General features: G+C 37.7%; 1 protein-coding gene across 8 annotated transcripts in view; it reads right to left on the bottom strand.

The window, feature by feature from the left end:
- Positions 1-21,662, bottom strand: part of THSD7A (thrombospondin type 1 domain containing 7A) — a 285,991-nt gene that overhangs the window by 39,042 nt on the left and 225,287 nt on the right. For all 8 annotated transcript variants that reach the window (XM_042042958.1, XM_042042963.1, XM_042042964.1 and 5 more), the window contains 3 exons: positions 19,813-19,916; positions 7,210-7,404; positions 4,529-4,792 (listed from right to left, as the gene is read on the bottom strand). In XM_042042958.1, coding sequence (XP_041898892.1) covers positions 4,529-4,792; positions 7,210-7,404; positions 19,813-19,916 — 563 coding nt within the window. The remainder of the gene's footprint in view (positions 1-4,528; positions 4,793-7,209; positions 7,405-19,812; positions 19,917-21,662) is intronic.

The raw sequence follows: 21,662 nt of genomic DNA, 5'->3' as shown, positions 1-21,662 counted from the left end.
ACAACTGGAAGCTACTAGCTCTTGCCCACACTCTGCAGAACTGGAATGGCTGAAAAATACCAGTGGCAGAATATTTCAAATGGCTGCTGAATAGTGTAAACTCTTACCAATAAATTTAACTCAAATTTGAAACAAAATATTTTGAAAATAAAAGTCAAAATGCTTGGCATATATATCACAGATGAAAAAAGAAAGGAAGGAAAAAACAAAACACCTTGTCTCTCTGCAGATGAAACTTAGGTCTACCTTCAGCTGTTTGTTTGGGGCTTTTTTTGAAGCACATCTTAAGCTACAGAAAGCTAAAGACCCTCTGCAGAAGGACTTCTGCCCCCTGCTTCCCAGCATTCTCGCCTAGCAGTAAAAACAGATTTAGTTAACTATATTTTGTCGTTACTTTTCTTTTACTGCCACTCCTGTCTTTTTGAAAAACTTGTTTGTACTTGGGGCTTTCTAACTGCACCCAAAATTTCAAAAATTAGCACAGGAATCCTCTGATGGCTATACTAATTTAGGGTGTTCCTTGTGTCACATCTGTCCTTGTCTCCTTGGTGTCTGTGAAACAGTCTGTTAGTTAACTCTTCTCAAATATTTTGAACATGAGATGCATCAAGCAGGAAAAAGAGCCCTTGAAGTATTTATTCTTCTGCTCCTGTTTACCTTTCCTTTTCTGAATAAATCAACTGAATTGTGATGATAAGCACATAACATTTTGCAAAACAAATAGCTTATGAATTTTTGGGTACAGCAGAGGAGGTCTGTCTTCTCATTCTGTCCACTCAAAACAACAAGACTTGCAACACCAACCTCTTCATGGTTTCATAAATTTACATTGCAATATTTACTTATAACTTTCAAAAGTCTCACAATTTGAGTTTCTTGTGTCATTTGAATATATCACATAACATATCTCATGATGTTTTAATAACATCAGCGTGGGTGCAGTTTATCCCTCTTGTCAGATTTAAGGTTTGTTTGCGCAGTTGAAGAAGTTCAATTATCTCCATTTCCCACCTCAGGATTTCATAGTGTCAGAAGACAACAAAAGTTCAAGTAAAAGTTGGATACCAGACAGGAAATATCTTTCTTTAAATGTTGGTCTTGTTTTCTCTCCTAGTGCAAGCTAATTCACCAAATCATATCCTATAAAAACTGCAATTACATAATATTTTACTTGGAAAAGAAGTAACAGACCCACAGGAACTAAGAGTAAAACACATTTCTGAGTGAAACAGATAACATAGCAGAAAAACCTGATGACACTTTGGATCAGTCATAAAATTAATGAAAATCCAGTGAAAAATCAGTTACAAAATGAGTGAAAAATCATAGCTGTAGGGAAATAAGCACCTCTGTTAAAATTTACAGAAATAACCCAAGCAAGCTTGAATTATGTGTCAAGTTCTGCTTGAAAAGCCAAATGCAGATTGATGAGAAGCTACAAGGCACTTTTATTTTCCAGCAGGTGGGGTATTATTGTGATACCACAGAAGTCCCTTGTTGATTTGGCATAATATAGCTTTTATGTTTGTTCTTGAAGAAAAAAAACCAAACCAAACCAAAACAAAGAGCACACAGAAACCTAGAGAAGAAGCCAAACTGAAGAACTGTCACACAATAAGGGCATGAGAATAACAACAAAAGCATCTTAAATAAATACTGGGAAGATATAAAATAAGATTTAACTGGCAAAACAGCAGTTTGTACACATTGAAAAAAATAAAACAAATCATCAGAATGTAATCCATGAATACAAAGCAGTTATTCAGAAAAGGCATTAAACATAAACTAAAATTAGATTGAAAAATCGATATTATTTATTCTAGCTGCCTTGTATCTGCAAAAGTATGCTAAACCTGGAAAAATGCTGAAGGCAGACAATAAATTAGGTAAGCTTTACATAAGCCTATACTATGTGTATGTACAACACCTGTCAATAACAGGATCTTCTGGAAAGGAAAGCATAAATTTAGTGACGTATTCATTAGCATCAGTTTAAACCTTTATCATCAAAGTCATGTTAGATACTTCATTCCCTGTATACATGAAATTCCTGTCAAACAATTTTAGGAAAGTAGAAGGAATACAGGATTAGCTCAGTATGAATTCTGAGCTTCATCTGCTCACACATTACACCATGGACTAAGTTAACATGCACTGTCCCCCTCAAATTGAACTGACGAGGAAACAGAGGTGGGGAGGGGGGTGAGGTGGGGGGTGGTGTGGTGGAATATCGAGGAACCAGACACCTTAATGAACCGGTTTAGAAAGAAAGAATTCAAAAGAAAACACCACATAAAAACAATGGGTTCAGGCTTCCCAATATACAACAAGTATAGTTATGACAGGAAAATATTTCCATTTTACAAAGTTTAAAGAGACTTCAAGTCTCCCATGAGAAAAATGCGATGGAACTGGAGAAAAAAAGAGCACAACAAAGCAATGCTGCATTGTGTTTTTGGAAGGATGCCTGTGAGTGCTAGTAGCATGTAAACAGCTGCCCTGGCTATAGTAGGAATAATAGTAATACATTGTTAGCAGCTTTTCCACTGGATTATTATCCATTGTGGTCACTGTGAATGTAGGCCACATTCACTGATAAAATATATTGGATCAGAAATTACTAGCATGAAGAGAGAGTTATGACAGGGTAAACAATGATGGTTGAGAATATTCTTTTTTTATAATTTTTCATTCCTCTTATATCTCTTTGTTTCTTGCAGTGGAATTGTACCTCAAAATGCACTGCTAGGGCTTGAAAGCAGCTATGCCCCAACTTGTTCTACACAAAAAAATTGTTCCTAGCAGCAGCATGCTACCTACCACATACAACACCTACAATTTGCTCTTTGACAAGCAGTTTCCTTTTTTTTGACACAAGAGCTGGCAGTCCCCATTCTTCAAGTCATTGAAAACTGATTGGCCATGGGACATCAGTTCCCCTACTTTCCTACATATTGAAGTGCTTTTACAGATCTTCACTTTTCAAAGGTCACTCTGAACTTAATGCTGAAAAAACATGAATTTCTAACATACTGTCAAATACTGTTAAATTTAAAAAACCATCAGCAAAGAAATAGGAAAAAGTTTCTGTTCTGTATTTTCTAATGGTGCCTTCAGAACAAATCAGATTATTCCACAACTTTTTTTTTGAGCAGTTTCTGAGGAGATTTCTAATTTTCCCAGGACAACTGCCCAGTCCAGGCATATCTGTGCTCACACAACTGCTGGTCGTTAAAAGCAGACGCTTCTTTTGGTACTACAAAGATGGCAAGTGGCCATGGTCAGGCAGACCAAGTATAGCACATTCTCTTTATACTACACAGAACAAAACTAGCTCTTTGCAGACCTCATCCCTGAGCAAATAGCTGAGAACAGAATTAAAGAACATTCTCAGAGTAAAAAGATTTGCTGTCCCATGAGAACTTAGGATTTAGACTTTGTCATTCAGATGTGTTTAAATAAACTTACCTTTCAAGTATGAGTTATCTACAGCAAAAGATGATTTTGAATAAAAAAAAAAGGGACAAAATTCTCCACCAAATTATCTTCCAGCTTTGCTTTGAGGAATTTAGCTGAATGCTCACTTTTCCATCAAATAACAAAGATGTGCTAACACCTTGACTTGATACATTGAATTTGTAGTTTATCAAATCTTTAAACGGGAATTAACAGCATGAATTAAAATCTCCTTATTTAATTTAATTTCTTTGATTAGCTATTTCAAATTAGCCAACTAAATAAATGAAATTTCTGTTATCTTAATTTAACATTAGAGAGTAGAACATATGTGAATTAAACTTACATTGACCTTTTAATGGCACTAACACCCAGTTTTTTCATACCAATTGTTCAGATACAGGTTTGCACCACAGGCAGGAAAAAAGTGAACACAAAAACTCCAGTGATGTCAATTAGCACATTTCTGGCTCACTGAAAGCCAGAAACTGCCAGTTTTGACCCTAATGCTACAAATGCATCCCCTTTAGGAAGGAACACTGTTCTTTCCTGGAGCAATGAAAATACAAAGAATATAAAGTCTTTAACCATCCTAGTTTTACACATGACAGATTTACACAGAGAAAAAGTGCTGTGTGCTGTTGAACTCAGGTCAATGCATGCCTGTTTGTTAAAGTGCTGAAGAGCAAATGGTAGAGATAAGCCTATATAAGGAGTTTAAAGAATCTGTGGAATTTCAGCCTTTCCAAAATAGTCCTGTGCTTGTTAATTTTTTGAGAATTTGCCCCTTCTAAATGGCTTTATTCTCAATTTTCTAGATACAGTTATCAGGAAAAAGAACAATATTTTAATTTTTTCAATTAAAATACCTAATTAGTAGCTTACCATGATTTTACTTAATGTTACAATTTTAAAAGTCAGCAAAAATATGTGCTGGGTTTGAAGGCATCTTGGGATAAAAGGCAGCCTAACCAATAAATATTAATCTTCTAATTCTACTTGTACACATGTAATGTTAAATTTAAATAAAGCACATAAGTAAACAGAGGAAAGAAAATAGGCTTGTAAATACCATGACTGTTGCACCGTGATGTTTCCACAAGTCGATTGTTTTGGTCGTAGCATGCCATGGCCTGGTAACGATAGCCTTGTCCACATTCCTTAACGTCTCCTTGTACCTTCATTCCCAGCAATACTTCTGTCTTACCCTCTGGTAAAATACAGTCTGACCAATTTCCCACAGACTGAGCACTGTACTTGTCACATGGACAAAACTGATTCTCAATCAGAGGATACAACTGAGAATTTCTGCATTTGTCCTTTTTCTTACTTTTTCCTAGAAAGAAAAAATAGTTATTTTAGCAAGTTTTTATCAGCTTGCAGCTTATCTCCCAAATATTTCATTTAGACTTCTGTAAAAAGTGCTTGCAACCACATACACATGCCTAATATTAGTCACATTAAACTTTATTAAATTAGGTTATTGACTTGAATTTCTAAAGTAGTGGATACCTACAATTTGCACAAAGGCAATGGCTTTTTTAAAAAGAAGATGTAATTTATTTTTATTTTGGATAAAAATGTTTGGGGAGTAAAGTTTGAAAAAGTTAGCAATTAAACAAATACACCCTTTTCCTCCTATTTCATCAGCAGTGTGCAGTTCAATAACAAGATTTCTATCCGGATCAAGCTTTTTCAAGTTGAATGAAATTGCAGAAGGAAGCAACATGCATCTTTGCTACAATAGCACCTTCTTTTAAAATGTCAAAATTATTTAATTTAATCATCTGTTATCATACATTCGTTCATAATTACCATTCTTCCCCTCTAACAGAATAAGCTCCTTTTCTGAATTTGTTTCCATTCAATTCTGTTCTTGTTTTCTTTCCTAAACTGGAGCATAGCCATCCACTCAATTTCCCCTTCTCATTAAATCTATTTAAATCTTCTCTTTGGTAAAGTTTGCTTAGTTTTCTCTCCATGCCAGACAGTTCCTATAAATTAATGTAGCAGTCTTTGCAAAAGTAGTTGTTCTTACTAAGTACTATCTAAGTAGTTGTTACTTAGATAATACTGTAAATTAATATTCTGTATTTTTGGTGCAAAACCAATACATGTAGCATTTTCCTTGCTGTTCAAAACAAGGCACTGGACACAACTTTGCAGCATCCTTAGTTCTTGTATTTACTACTGCCTTCATTTAGAATAGAAAGTGGGTATCTGGAAAAACGTTTATCATCCTTTTGACAACACAACTTCTTACTAAATGTATGCTTCTCCTCTGGAAGTATTTACTGGGAATAATTATGAATTTACTCCAAGTCAAGTATTACAAGTTAGTCTGCTTAACACATTGCCACAAGAGAACACACCATAGCACACATCACAGAGTTAGCAAGTTCGAATAGGTAACTTAAATGAGGACAGGAAGTATCACAAAGTGTTAATGATGTGGTAGGAGAATATGTACTTTCTTGCTCTGTTTTTAAAATATGGAAAAATGCCGTTAGTCAGTTTCGTTCATTTTTTTTCATTGTGGAAGCAAACCTGACATAAAGTTTACTGGAATTATTAGACAGTCACAGTGAGGCTTCCTTAAGATCATGAATTATTCATTGTCCACTGGTCTTCTGATTTGCAGGGGGATAGAGATGGGGATAGGGTTTGGATCCTATCACATTCTTTCAGAAGCTGCTAATGGGCACCCCCCTTAGCTAGCTTTCCTTCACCACAGACAATACAGACTAACTGGCAAAGAGCGCTGTGACAGAGCCTAAGCCTTACTCTTGAGCTTTCAATTATAATTTAGAAGCAGAGCATGTTTTTTTTCTCTTCACTTTATGCAGAAGAAAAAACAATTTCAAAAAACTCCCCCAACAAAACAACAGATTAAAAAGAGGTTGAAGAGAAAAAAATATTTCAAAGTGAAACAGTGTCCATTATGTAGAACTAGGACAAGTCTGCGGAGAGGGCATCACTGGTAAATCTTTTTATTCTGCTAAGTAAAACCTAAAGGACACAGAATAAGAGCACAAATAAGGACATAAAATTGTCTCAAGAAATAAGGCAGAAAATTAAGCATATTGCCTCATGTGGTCTGTGGTGCTGAATGTAGACAATGGAAGAATGGCAAAAGAAAGAACTCGGAGAGCCAACATTCAGCCAGAGAAAGGACTGGCTTAATCACAAATCTGACATTCAAGACTGTAGCTAAGTTCAAAAGAGGTAAACAAAAGCTTAAGGCTGAAAATGGTAATCTATAGCAAAATGCTGAAAGCACTCAGCTGCCATAGTAATTCTAAATGCACTAAAAAACACCATCAGAGAGGGAAGTCCACTTAAGCCGAGACCAAATGTGGGAAGAAGAAGACAAGTGGGTTAACATCTGATCATGTTAAGGTGAGATGATTGCTGACTTGTCTGTCAAAAAAAACCACACAAACAAACAAATAAACAACCCCAACAGAACAAAAAAAAATCCTACTATGTGCACTATATTTAGGAAAAAAAAAGGCATTTTTCTATGTTCTCCCATCTTCTCTCTAGCCACTTACCCATATCAAGAGTCTCTGACATATGGCACGAGTTTTTACTCCTGGGTATTGCTCCACCAACAGCATATAGAGCATGACACTGCATCTGGTTTCTGCCACTGTGACATTTGTCATAAGGGAACCTCAGAAGTTCTCAGGTTTTAAACAAAACAGTATCAATAATTAATAAAAGAGGCATTATTTTGCTTGTTACTCTTACCAACAAGAGTGCGTTTTCTTGTCCTGACTCCTCCACAGTCCCCATTACAGGGAGAAAATTTTGACCAGTTCGTAAACTGACAGTCATCTTGGCAGGGAATCTGGCACATCTGTGTTAAGGGTGGTAATGGGCCAGAGTATTTAAGGCACTCACTGATGTCAGCTGGTCCTCCATCTTGTCTGCGACAAGTAATTGCTGGAAGCGAAAAGAGGTGGAGTCTAATTCAGCATTTTTTTAATGAATGTCTCTATTCAGTTAAGTAAAAACTACAATATTCTACTGGAAAATCACACTGAAAGCCCAGAATACCTATACAACAACTTAATATTTGCCACCAGTTTTTACCTTGAATGAATACATTTGACATTTCTCACTTCTTAAAGATTTTGTTTAAAATAATTTATCAGGACTTACCAGGAAAAAAAAATTGCAGAAAACTGTAAATATTATAAAGGTTGTACCATGTTATCCACACCTGCTATACCACTTTACACATTATCCTTTTTCTTACTGACATAGCCTACATCTCAGACATTAAAAAACTTGCAACACCATCTTAAGTAACTTAATTGTATGTTATAAAGTTTTACCAGCAGATTGAATTTTAGAAAGATGGATAGACATAAAATTTAGAAGCATATTTGAGTTCTGGATACCACTTAACCATTTACAAAAGTATTGCTGCCTGATGTTCTTCAGCAATTTTTAGTCTTGAAAAAGGTTTAAAGAATACAGCGTTGTTTCCTAGGGAAGGATCATCAGGCAATAGGGGTACAACTTTATAGAACAGGATAGCCATGTCCTGAATAAAAGCTTCTTACTTAAGAAGAAAAACAAATTCCTTAAGGAAGCATCAGTAAGGAGTAAGGAGTTGGAACATAAGGATTTACAAAGAATAGGGAGGGCTGTTTCATTAATATAGTCTTTAACAACCACAGAATGGTTAATGTTAAGGGATTACTGGAGGTCCCTGCTCAAGCAGGGTCCCCTAGTGCACATGGCACAGAATTGTGCCCAGAAGGCTTTTGAATACCTCCAGGGAAGGAGGCTCCACAACTTCTCTGCGCAATCTGTTTCAGTGCTCAGTCATCCTCACAGTAAAAAATTTCTTCTTCATGTTCAGGTGAAACATTCTGTGCTTCAGTTTCTGCCCGTTGTCTCGTGTCCTAAAACTTGGCACCACCAAGAAGAACCTGGCTCTGTCATCTTGACATCCTCCCTTCAAATACTTATAGACATTGATATGATCCCCTCTCAATCTCCTCAAGGCTGAAGAGGCCCAGCTCCCTCAGCCTTTCCTCAAAAGAGAAATGCTCCAGTCCCTTAATCGTCTTTGTTACCCTCAGCTGTATCTGCTCCAGGAGTTCCATGTATCTCTTGTATTGAGGAGCCCAGAACTGGACTCCAGGTGCAGACTCACCAGGGCTGAGTAGAGGGTCAGGATCATCTCCCTCAGCCTGCTGGCAATGCTCTTGCTAATGCGCCCCAGGATACCACTGGTGTCCTTGGCCAGAAAGGGCATCACTGGCTCGTGGAAAACTCATTGTCCACTAGGACCCCCAGGTCCTTCTCCACAGAGCTGCTCTCCAGCAGGTCAGTCCCAGCCTATGCTGGTGCATGGGGTTATTCCTCTCCAGGTGCAGGTTTTATATCAGATGGTTCTTCTCTGCCCATCTCTCCAAACTCTCTGGATCCTTCTGAAAGGCTACACAGACCTCTGGGGTATCAACCACTCATCCCAGTTTTGTATCACCAGCAAACTTGCCGAGGAGGCTCTCTACCCCTTCATCAAAGTCAACAGTGCTCTATAACTGTTTCTCAAGTATATTTTTTTTACGCATGGTTGCTTATCTATTCTATCCTAAGCTCAGTAAACCTAACTTTAGGTCCTTCCCCAAAACAACATAAGACTTATTATACAGTAACAAGATAGGAAACTTCTAGTTGTTTGTTCACACAATAGAATTATATTTATGCTTCTTGGCATCTGACAGCACTCAGTAGATGCGGTAGCTCGAGATTGTAAAATAATTTGGGTCACCTATTGTTGCAGTAGCATTGCATCCAAATATTCTGTATACCTATGAAGGAATATAGCTTTTTAAATTATACTCCATAATTTAAGCATAGCTCTTCAATTGTGTTGACAATAATTGCTTTGTTAGCATGTATTGAAAAAAAAAATCACGTTCAACTGCTGAAGAAAAAAGGAGTTTGATAATAAATAAAAGAGAAAACTGCCCATGAGTGGGCAAGAAGAGGGACAGGTGCCCATCTCTTCTTTCTGGTGACCATTGACAGGACACAAGGGAGTGGTCTGAAGCTGTGTCAGGGGGGTTAGTTTAGATATAAGGAAAGGGTTCTTCACACAGTTGGGAACTGGAAGAGGCTTCCCAGGGAAGTGGTCACAGCACCAAGCCTTACAGAATTCAAGAAGCATTTGGACAACACTCTCAGGTACATGGTGTGGCTCTTGGGGCTGTCCTGTGCAGGGCCAGATATTGGACTTCGATGATCCTTGTGGGTCCCTTCCAACTCAGGATATTCTATGATTCTATAACTATTTCCTCCAGGAGGAAAAAAGGAAGCATAGTTATCATGGTTTAGTATAGTTTGGGTTTTTAGTAAAGAGGATTTCAGCCACAGAAATGATTCTCTTGCAAGGAGGTGCTTACAGCTTCCTCTATGACCTGGCAGAACCTATCAACTGGCTAGTTTGAGTATCGGCAACTTTTTTAAGCCAGCCCCCCGCCACAGCCCTGCTCTGTGCAGGGAGCCCCCTGCTCCATGCGGGCCAGGCCCCCGCCACAGCCCTGCTCTGTGCAGGCAGCCCCTCTGCTCTGTGCAGGCCGGCCCTCAGCCAGTGCGGCCGAAATTCATCTGAGGCCACTACCCAGCAAAGATCATGTGGCCAACAGCGAGAAGCGAATTCCAGCTGCAAGGCCCAGGTGAGATGAACCCTTTTAGTGCTGTAAGTTTCCTCTAGAACGGATGAAGCCTGCAGACATCAGTCCTCTCCCGAGTCAGAGGAAAGGTGAAGGCAAGTGAAGAAAACACCATAAAGACACCTAAGTCAGTGAAGAAGGAAGGGCTGAAACCCTGAGACAAAGAAAGAGAAGATGCTTCAAACCTAGGAGCTATAATGTTGTAAAGCTGTGGTGATGGACTATGATACATCAGAGTACCCGTTGCAATTTCATGAAAGCATGGGGGGTGGAGCGTTCAAACTGCAATTGTGAGGAAAAGCACCTGTGCTGAAATAAGCAAATGTTGAAGTAGCTGTAATTTGATGAGAAGCTTGAACAGAGGTAGATGAAAGTGATGACTACCCTTGCTCCCAGGCAAGGAGAAGACCTCTGTTCCTGGAGATGAAGATGCTCCCAGAGATAGGTGAAGAGAACCTTTGTTTTTGAACAGCTCATCCTTAAAATGGAACCCCATTAGCTAAAGATTGGACCCTCGAAAGCAGTTGTGGGGAAAGCTGTAAGTCGAGGGAAGGGACTTTCACATGCGAGCAGAGAACCAACCTGGGCGGCTGTCTTGCTGTAACATTGAAGCCATGAGAGAACTGTTTCTTGTGGAGATGTCTCCATAGCATGAGCAAGAGAGACTCCTCTCCCTAAGTGAACTGAAAAAGGTTATTATAGAGGTAGTAAACTGATTGAGAATCTTAAGGGTTGTCTTTTTACATTGTCAGTGGGAGAAGGGAGAAAGGTGGGGGGAAGAGAAGTGTTCTGAAGGCTTAGTCTGACTTTTTTTCTTTCTTTTAGGTCTGTTAATAAACTTCTTTATATTCTTTTAAGTTTTGTGTCTGCTTTGCTTTCTCCTAATTCTTATCTCACAGAAGGAAAATAAGTAAGTAATAGATATTTTGAACCAAACCACTACACTTAATTGGTGTTTCTGCCCGGTTTACGAACTGAACCCGCTACAACAGTTCAGGAAACTTTTTTTTTTTAGATTGCTTTGAGGTAATTGTAATGGTCTAGTGACCTGTGATTTCTTAAAAAAGCTTTTTAGTTTGACAGTTCTAAACTAAATTTCTGCCTCATGAAGACTGTAGGAAGCTGAACTTGACCCGTATGTTCCATTTCAAGTCCTTGTGCCTACTAAAATATATCCAAAGGTCCCAAGGGAACTGTTTTTGCCACACGTTTGTGGTAAAACACTGAAAGGGAGGGGGTGTGTTTTTCCTGAGATACTAAGCAAACAACTTCCCTGATCCTTGACTGCCCTTTGGAGCAGGGCTGCCAGCACTGTTTGTAATAGGCTCAGCACTGCATTAAGTTGTGCTTATTGTGACCAGCTGCACACTGTCTAATACAATTATTCTGTCAAATCCTATTATTTTTAGTGTAGTTTATATGAGGAAATATTTTTTTCAGACGTAGGTCTAGTGATTCAGTGAGAAAAATCAAATATCTAAAAATTGAAAATCCATACTATCGGATTTCTAAGATTACACAAATATTTTAGAAAAACACAAGTCAAACTCCTATCTTCCAATAAAAGCCTAGGCTACAGCTTTGGATTCTTGTGAGATACAATTCTCTGCTAATAGCACACATCAATTTCCTTAAGGTAAAAGCATAGTTCAGACTAGTTTCACCATGTGGAAATTCACAGAGGTCAAACCTAAATCCTCTGTCTTGAGTTTGACCTTGCTATGTGCACACATCAGCAAAACTAATTGCATTATCTTCACTGCATTATCAGGGAGATACAGGCCACCATTTTCAGCAATGAAAACTATACTTGGCCAAGGGCTAACAGACAGTCGACTAATTAGCCAATATCCTTCAATAAATTTCTTTGAAAGTTTAATACTCATTTTACATACTGCTTCTCCATCTAGTCCTTTGATAGGACAGTAAACATTGTCCACCAAACAACATTCTTTCTTTCTAGCTAAATTGAGTTTCTCTAAAGCTAGTATTCATTCCCTCATCTTTCCTAGTTATTAAACATTACTCCATCAGCATATATCCACTCTGCCATGATTTTTTTCAGACTCATATTAATGTATCTAATTTACATCAGGCAGACTCAGGTGAAAAGCTCCCCTGAGGATTAACACTTTAGTTTTTTTCCAGATTAACTGTCAGTTGTACCATAGCAATCAAAGCAGGAAAACTCTTCATTCTCAAGACCTAAATATTTCACCTTAATAACAACACAAATTAGAGGACAGCTTGGCATACTAAATCAATTCCCGAATCTTAATTTTCACACTGCCTTTCCATAACTATTCATGCTACTTCTAGTTGACAAGACCTGGATGATTCATTCTGTGTTCTATTTTCCTATTGTTATTTTCCAGATTCAAGTATCATTGTGAAAGGTTTATACTCCTTGTAACTGCGAAAAGTGGGTATTTTTCCATTATTAGAAGCAGGGATTTTGACAACCCTATACATTCCATTAATACATTTTTTGGCCAGCTAACTGTCTTGACACCTGAAATGCTCTCACTGTTAGAGGAGTTACTTTTTCCACTCACAAGCTAATCTGGGCAAACTCATTCCCTGCATCTTTGATCAAACCTATGGTTTTTTAACTACATTCTGTAGAAGTTGATTAACTCACTATAGAGAGAAGTGTCTTCAACTACATAAAGCTATACCGTACCAGGCTAATTATTTTGCTTATACAACCACATTATATTTATTACAGACATTAGCAGTAAGTGGAAAGAGCATGGTTCCTCCATTACTGAATTAAACACTGAATTATTAAGTGAAAACATAAACCAAGAGTACAGCTAAAAGAAAAATCAAATTTAACATGGAAACCATGTTCTGGTATTTAACAACTATTAGCTCCCAGAAGAAAGGTGTGAAATAAATAGCAGTCTAAATTTAATAGACAAGGGACTTTGATGTAATTAAAACTTTATCGGATAGCATTGTTTCCACCAAGTCCCCACAGGAGACTACAGGCTAATATATTTCTTGTGGGCATAATGAAACACTGAGACTGTATTTCAGCAAGTCATGTCATGTGTTAGTTTATATAAAAACCTTTCCAGTGCTACCATCATTAGCATACTTCACTGACATTTCACTGAGATATGAAATTCAGTGAATCCTGTACCTAAAATTTTCTTGATAAATGAAGGTGATCTATTGTCCTTTCTTTTACAACACACTTGTGATACCATTTTTTCAATTGTTAAGTGTTTTTAACAACAAAAATATTCCTTTTCAATTCTAAAAACCAAGAATTATTTCAGCACACTACCTTTTCTTATGCCTTCTATAAGAAGAGAATAGTTTCAGCTATGATTTCAGCTATGTTTATTTCTTTCTTTGTGGGACACAGCAGACTAGACACAGTGTGACAAAATGTTCCTACCATGAAGTACCTTAGGAAGGAGCACATGCCCATAATATTGTGAAAATACAAGCCTGAGTGTTCTTTATGTTCCAAAGACAATAACAATGTATTTCGGCTAAATAAAGTTGTCTGGAGATTGTGGCTCTTTTTTTGCAAATAAAAAATTAACTTCTTATGTAAACACTGCTTTTGAGCAGTTGTCCAAATTCTTATGTATGACTACTGAAGATGATCACTGTACTTCGCTAAAATACAAACTAGGCAATAGAGCACTCTCATCTGTTAAGTCTCAATGACATTAAAATAGTAGTTTATAGCTCCATGAAGAGCAGCACTCCATGATCTTGTGCTTTCAGCAAGGGCATGAAACATCCACAACAGCAAAGTCCCCTGCCTCCATAAGTGATGCCTGGAGAGGGAGGCTGCTGTCCCTTTTTAGCTATGGAGCAAGAAAAGTGCTTTTGACCACTTGTTCTGCCTTTGAGTCTCCCCATGGCTCAAACAAGCCTGCAAGGCTTCTCTGCGTGCTCATGGCCATCCTGGGAAGCGTCCTCCCATTCCTTTGTCTTTCAAATAACTACATACACCCTGTGAATAAAGAGTAGTGAGAGCTCGAGACCAGGTCTTTATTAAAGGCCAATTCCCAGTTACATCAAGCACAGCTATTCAGGTATTCTCTCTTGACAGTCAGGTTACTTTAACTTCTGTTTAAATTTACAATTAACCTTCCTCTTGCTATTACGGAATATCCTGACAGATTTCGCAATTTTCATCCCATGTCTCCTACAAAACTCTGAGGAAGATTCATGGTGGCAAGGACTGCAGGCTGTGCATCCTCCTGCAAATCTCTTTTCGGTCACTGGGATGGTCCATACCATGTGCATCCATCCATGTACATCATGACGTGATCAGGCTACCGCAGTTTGGGCACTCAAGCTTCTCATCTGCTACATGTCCTCTTCACTACCATTGGGATGCAGCCCAATAAGCCCTACTTCAATTTGCAGGAGCTACTGGCAAAACAAGTTTTAGTCTTTCTTAGGTTTTCCTGTACAATTCTAAAGGGATTTCAGCTGTATTTCTAAGTTCCTTCACAAGTCACTGAAGCCGAGATCTACTAACACAGATTTAAGATATGAGTATAACATAACACATACCTGCCTAAGTTGTTCACAATTTCAAACTTCATTTTTCTATCTCATTGAGCAGACTACTATTCTGAAGTTAGATTTATGTATTAATAAATGTTGGCCTCAAAAATACAGAGTGATATCTCTTAGCACACCCCTGCTGAAGCAGATTCTTCTCACCATGAGAATCCAAATCCCCATCAAATATTAGTAGCTTGGGTTTATTAAGCATTTATCCTCTTGTTCTAGTTTTTGGCTGGTAGTTGTTTTTATATTTTTATTTTCTTTGGGGGGAGGGTGGTATTTTGTGTTTGCCACCACTGTGCCTCTCTCATGAATTTCAGGTGGCTCATCAATACACCTGATCAAATTAGTCTTGTTAGTTGAGAAACAGCTGATGAAAATAAACACAACATAAATGTTGCAGTAAAATATAGCTGTTTTCTGTATTTAGTTTTCTTGTTGGGTAGGTTAAAAGGAGGTTTCAAATTCCTTGCTGATGCACACGCATCATCTCCTCTTGAGGGTTTTGAACAAAAGACTGATGTCTTAAGTTGCTTCAGTTCTGTAATACATTCCTGCCCTGCTTATCCACTGTTAAAAGGCATTTTTTCAGTGATACAAATTCAGATTTTCATTCAACATAGGAATTCAACACGATTGCTATGACCACCAACCTTCTTCAAATACAGTTCATGACTACAGCAATGAATTTGCTGCTCAGTATTAAGTGCTATTTTACTGTGCTTAGGATTAGATATAAATACTTGCCCATTATTTGCATGAATAGCTAACAAACATTTTTTAAAAACACTTCTAAAGAAAATCTTTTTTTAAAACAAAACCCAGAAGCCACCAAATCCTTTTATTCTCTTTCCTCTGCATTGACCCAAGTTACAGTTTTATGACATTCATTTAAACGGACGTGATTTGTAAAAAAACCTTCATTATACAAGACAGATAGAAACAAAGTTGTCTTTAACAATGAATCACAATTCTAAACTTTATGATTCACCCAAGTATCTCTTCTGCCAAGAAAGACCAAATGTGATAAAAAAGCTGAAGGATGGAAGTGCAAGTAGTAAAGCTGTGACATAAAGCAAGGGATGCATATGCTCTAGTTACTCATAGACTCTTAAGATCAGACACCTAAGCAGTCATTTTTAATGATTTCTAACTTCTAATCTTTCCTTCAGATTTAATTATCTTTCTAACTAAAATTTTAACAGTAACAGGCTATTTTGTTCAAAATAAACTGCTAATGAATGCATGGTCAGATGTATCTTTTCCTTGGTGCACATTCCTATTCTTTCTCATTTAACACATTTGCTGATAATCTATGTGTTACAGTGGTTGTGTGTGGGCAATCAGATCAGAAATAGGACAAGCTGATAGCAATGGCAATACCCCCTTGCACTGAAAAAGAGGAATTCAGAACTCTTTCCACACAGAAGAATGGAATTACTTGCTCTACTGAGTATCAACACAAAATGAAAGGACAATGCGCAGGAAACCAAAGGGCAGAGATTACTTCTACAAAATTATTATTCGCTTTGTCATCAAAAGCAAACTAGCACAAAGGGATGAATGTGTGATTTCTGCAATCATGAGCACCAGAAACTTGAAAGAGAACTCTTTCTCAGTTGAAAAAGAAATGGTGGTATGTCAACAATTTTCACAGTCAATATTTGTATAGAAATCACAAACAAACAGTTAAATGTACTGTTCAAAATATCTGTATTACAGCAGCAATCATAAATGCAGTATCAGAATGTTATACCAAATGGATTTCTTATTTCAGTGTTTAGCATTTCCTGATTTTGGGGTGGTTCAAAGGACTTGTACAGTAGAAGCTCAGCCTTTTCTGTTTCTACATCAACAAATGGCCATTAAAGAAACTATTTATAGTACAGAATTTTTTAATGACATATTAACATGCAAAGTTTTCCACAGCCTGTAAAAATTCTATTTACAAGTAGCAAAGTATGCAGGAGGGAGCCAATAATTAACAGGGAGAGGAGATAAAACCTCTTCCAGCATCTTCCTTCAGGAATTGGTAAAACCTTCCTAATACTGTCCAGGGCAGAGCTCAGTCTGTTTGCTCTCAGGTCAGCCTCTCTTCAGCGAGCACCTTGCATGAAATCAACTCTTGTTCAGGGGACCAAACAAAATAATGTGTATCACTGAAAATTCACACATGCCTATTTTGAATTTGAAAATTAAGAGGGGATAAGGAATATATTGATGCCCTGTGTAGGAGATAAATTATATTATGAAATAAAACACACTATTCATGTTCAAAATGCAATTTTCTGAGGTGTGAAGCAAATAAAACTTTATCTGATAATCTCTAGAATTAGAGAATTGTGTTTTCCAAAGGGAAATTTACTTTTGTGCAAAAATTCAGCTTGTATTTCCAAGTCATATTCATTGTAAAGGTAAAATATTTTACTTGTTTCAATCTAAGGAAAAGCTGTACTACTTTGTTTAGCTCCTACAGATTATCAGTTTACATTACTGAGTACAGAAGTAAAAGATATGATCAACACATTGTGAGGTATTACAACACTGAGACATGATACATAATATACCTGAGTTTGAAACTTGCATTTTATGTTGATTTATATCACTTATATAAATGGGAAAAAATACTGGGCAAAAAACCTCTCTGTCTTTAATGCTTGTAACTTTCACCACTGCAACAGCCTAAACAATATTTAGATTCATATTTAGATATCTGGACTGAGGCACAAATAAACTTTTGCTGTCCAACTTGAATTACTTGCTCTGTGAATTCTACAATGGAATTTACACATGGGATGGACCTGAAAAAAAACAGGAGTAAACAAAAATCTTCCTTTCTAACAATTTATCTCAGAAACATTCACCGAATTGTATCAAAAACACCAGCTTTCTTCTGGCCTAGCTGCCCCAGGGGTTCCTAATTAAGGATTACTCATCCTACCACTTGACCACATTACACTAGAGAGCTACTTCCATTTTATCTGCTTGTGGGAACAAGATTACTGCTTGAATACATCATCTTTCACAATATCGAACTCTGTGTAGTACCAAAGGGAAATTCTGCCAGTCTGTTTTATCAGATTTGAAAACTACAAGGCCATTAATTTCAAGATAATTTATTATTCTGTATATGTGTGGCCTGTACATGATTGGAATTATGTTTAAAAAAATAAAAAGAAACTCTCACGACACAAAAGAATAATAAAATCCAATCTGCATGCACTATTATTAGCTACCTTTCTTTATTAACAGACTTTGAGGCAAAGTCAAGAGATTTAGGTACTACCATACAAGCACAGAAGACAACACTTTGTACAATCTGAATTCCTGCCATCAAAGACAGAAATCTTATTTTCTCAGTGTGTAATCTGAATGTATCCTCCAGAGCTGCTAGAAATAGATTCCATTGTGATAAACCTTTGAAATAATTACCACAGCCAGAAGTCTTTTGTATTAACAGGCAATGCCTTAAGGTTTCATTTTGTGGTAAGCTCTAAATTGATCTCCTGTAACACTTTCTGAGTAAGCGGCAGGAGCTACTATCCTAAGATTTACTTCATAACTTTTCAAGCATACCATGACCTCCTTTAATACTGCAAGGAAGTTAATGATCTGAACATTTCACTTCTGCAGTTAGCAATGTCCTTCCTCAGGAATGGCACAATCTGCTGAGCCAATAACTTAACAGTGCTTTAACAAATAGAAGTTTGCACTCAGAAACAACAAAGGAGAAAAACCTTCCTGGAATTCAAGGTTGGCCAGTAGTTCAAAGCAATTCAATTACTGTAACACAGTAAATACGAACTGCATTTATTTTCCTATTGAATGTATTTAATGCACCTACAAAGGTGCATTAAATATACTTATCCCAGCTATACTTAACAGAGCCACATATACACAACTGCTAAAGCCACAAAATTCTCTATGAAGACAGGTGTCTTGGTTTTGGAGACAAAACTTCAGGAGGAAACACTCCAGAATGAGTGTCTCCTCCGAAGGGAAAAGGGCCTCCCCTTTTCCTCCACCAATAAAAGTGGGTCACAATAAGGGAAAGTGGAAAAAACAAACTGTTTATTAACACACAAACAAAACTGTGTAGAACAGGATTAAAAAAAAAACCCCTCCAAATACAACAAATTGTATTTGGGAACAGACACGTAGGCTTGGACCAGCCAGGGGCACTCCTCAGGCTCCCCGGACCAGCGAGGAGGGAAGAGAGGCAATGAGGCAAGAGAAAGGAAGGGCAAAAAGAACAAGAAAAACCAACAAAACATTTTCCCAGCTAGCTGTAACACAAAAGAAATCCAAAAACCAGCACAGCGCTCCCAGGGCACTCCCTCCTGAGCCCTGCCAAGCCCCCCAGGTCCATCTTAAAGAAAGAGCATCCTTGGGCATGAAGCGGATGGTTAAGGAATAAAGTGGCTTCATAACATCACCCCAGGACAACAGGTGACAGCAAAGCTGGATTTGGATGTAAAAATTATTTGCTGTTAAATGGAAATGGTGCAAAAATGTCTGAATCAGTGGGCTCAAAGGGTCGGTGGTTTAGAAGTCTAACCAGCAGCTGTTTAAGATTGTTTCACCTCAGTGGTTAATTCCAGGCACAATTCTGTTTAGTCTCCTTAACAACCTGTACAGAAAGCATGCTCAGCAAGTTTGAGGACAATGGCAGTTTGAGCAGTCAGTACTTACCTGGAAGGACTGCCATTCAAAGGACCTTGACAACCTGGAGAAATGGGCTGGCACTGAACATTAACAGTGTAAATGCAAAGTCTTGCATCTCTCATGCTCCCATTGGTCTCTGTAACTACCTTAATTTGAGAGTATAGAGAAGAAGTACCCAGACTGTTCTCAGAGATATACAGTGAAAGGGTAAGGGGTCACACAGGCAAATTGCAGCAGGGAGCAAATGGCAGAGAGGCTGTAGGATCTCTGTGCTGCCAGAGACTCCAAACATACTGAGACATGGCCCTAAACACTTTCAGTATTTTCCTTTGCTGATGCCCATAAAGATAGATAAAATTAGGTTACAAGTCCTAAAATGTAAGGCACTTCCCACAGCAGTGCATCTATAGATTTCTGAGGAATAAATGACAGAAACAAAGGGTCTAACCTCTTGCTTGTAGCCCAGGTCCACAAGACTCATGTGCTCCCGGGCTGTCTTGGCGCACGTACCATGGTACCAGCTGGCACCTGCGCCATTTGTGGGTCTTCCACCTGAAATGAGAGGGGAAGCAATCCATCTGAACCTTGTAGCCATCAAACCCAAGGCAGCACGAGTGCTAGATGGTGTTATAAATCACCATGAGCTGTTGCTTATTTTTACTAACTGGTCACAGGCACTTCACAAAAGAACTAGTAACAGTACCATAAACTTATCTCTATTCCATTAACTTTTTTTTGTTCTTTTAGGATGAGGCCACCAAGAACATATGGAAGAAAGGAGGAAGCAAATGTGGAAAGAGAAAGCAAACCATATACATTTCCAAGGATTTTGAAGCACAAAGTTATATTAACAGTGCCAAAAAAATACACAGTGAATATATTAAGACAAAGCACTAACACAGTTATACAAAATATGAAAAAGAAAATTCAAAAAAGAAAACTACACAGAACAATAAAATTACGTGCATTGAGTACCCATTTAACAAGAGAACTCCTTTGCTATGAATTTATATCTGAGCATGCTTAGAGTATTATATGATTCAACAAAATGACATACTGAAATTTGAAAAGTGGATTTAATGAAAGGACACTAACATCTCAAAAATCAGCACGGACCAATTAAGTAAAGACAAATTTTAAATAGTACCACACCCTAATAAACCTCCCCTCTTTCCCACTTTCTTTTCCTTCCTTTCTTTCTTCCACCTAAGTCAGTGAAGCAAAGGTATATTGAAGTTTCCCAAATACATTCCAGAGTTAAGACTGCAGGGTTGATTTCTGATTCAGGCAATATTGAGATTGTCTTTGGGCAGTAAATACTGTCACTATTAGGTGCTTGATCTTTCCTCTTCCCCAGGTCTTTTTTCACCCCCTCCCTTAGGCATGCCTTCCAACACAAAAATAAATGGAGCAATTCTGCCTTTCTTGAAACAGGGACAAGTCTTGGAGCTACTAAGATAAGGTAGGATGACCAAAATTTTAGGATTTTTATTTTGTTTTCACAAACCTTAAAGGATATGATTACAAAGGTAAGGTTGTCACAACAAACAAATACCTTTGTTAAGCTTCACTTGAAAAATACTATTCCAAAAGGAGAAATAAGAAACAAAAAGGAAGGGTAGATACAGGAAAGTATTGGGGCAGTGGGCTTGAGTGCTTGCAAGGGCATCTCAGGAAATTCCTGGGATCTTGGGTTGCTAAGTGGCAACACCTTACAAATGTGGAGCCAGCCAAGAAAACCAACACAATGTGAATATCGGCTCACCATATCAAAAATAAAACACAAACAAAAAGAACATTGATAACAAATGAAATATTGTACTGCTTAAATTATTCTATCATTAATATAAACCTCTATGAAACTTTTTAAAAGTTCCCTGCTAGTGCTGCAGAATACCCCAGTCCTTAAATATAACAAATCCAGGCAAGACTGTTTGTTGTCACAACTCTAAAATAATCCACAGTTGTCCACAGCTCCAGCCATCAGCAGTTTGCATGTTTTAAACTATTTCAATGGTTTTGCACCTCGAGTTTCCTTGCAACCTGCCTCTATGGGACAGCAACTAACTTAGGCATGAGCCAGCTGCATGTGAGTCCATCTGTTGCAGCATGTGTGCAGGTCAGAAAGATGCTACAGGAAATATATGGAACATGTGTTTAGTATTAGTTCGTGTCATGAAATATAAATGACCTCATCTACCACTAGCAACTCTTCTTTCTTATGCTCAGCACATTATCATGCAGCTCAGATACTGAAGAGATGAGGAGCAACCAGCATTTTAAAAGATAAAACTCTGG

This window comes from Corvus kubaryi, unplaced genomic scaffold (genome assembly GCF_017639235.1).
Source record: "Corvus kubaryi isolate FWS band 111438036 unplaced genomic scaffold, C.kubaryi_AGA036_p1.0 37398, whole genome shotgun sequence".
Lineage (NCBI taxonomy): Eukaryota > Metazoa > Chordata > Aves > Passeriformes > Corvidae > Corvus > Corvus kubaryi.
This window is presented reverse-complemented; position numbering and strand designations above follow the sequence as displayed.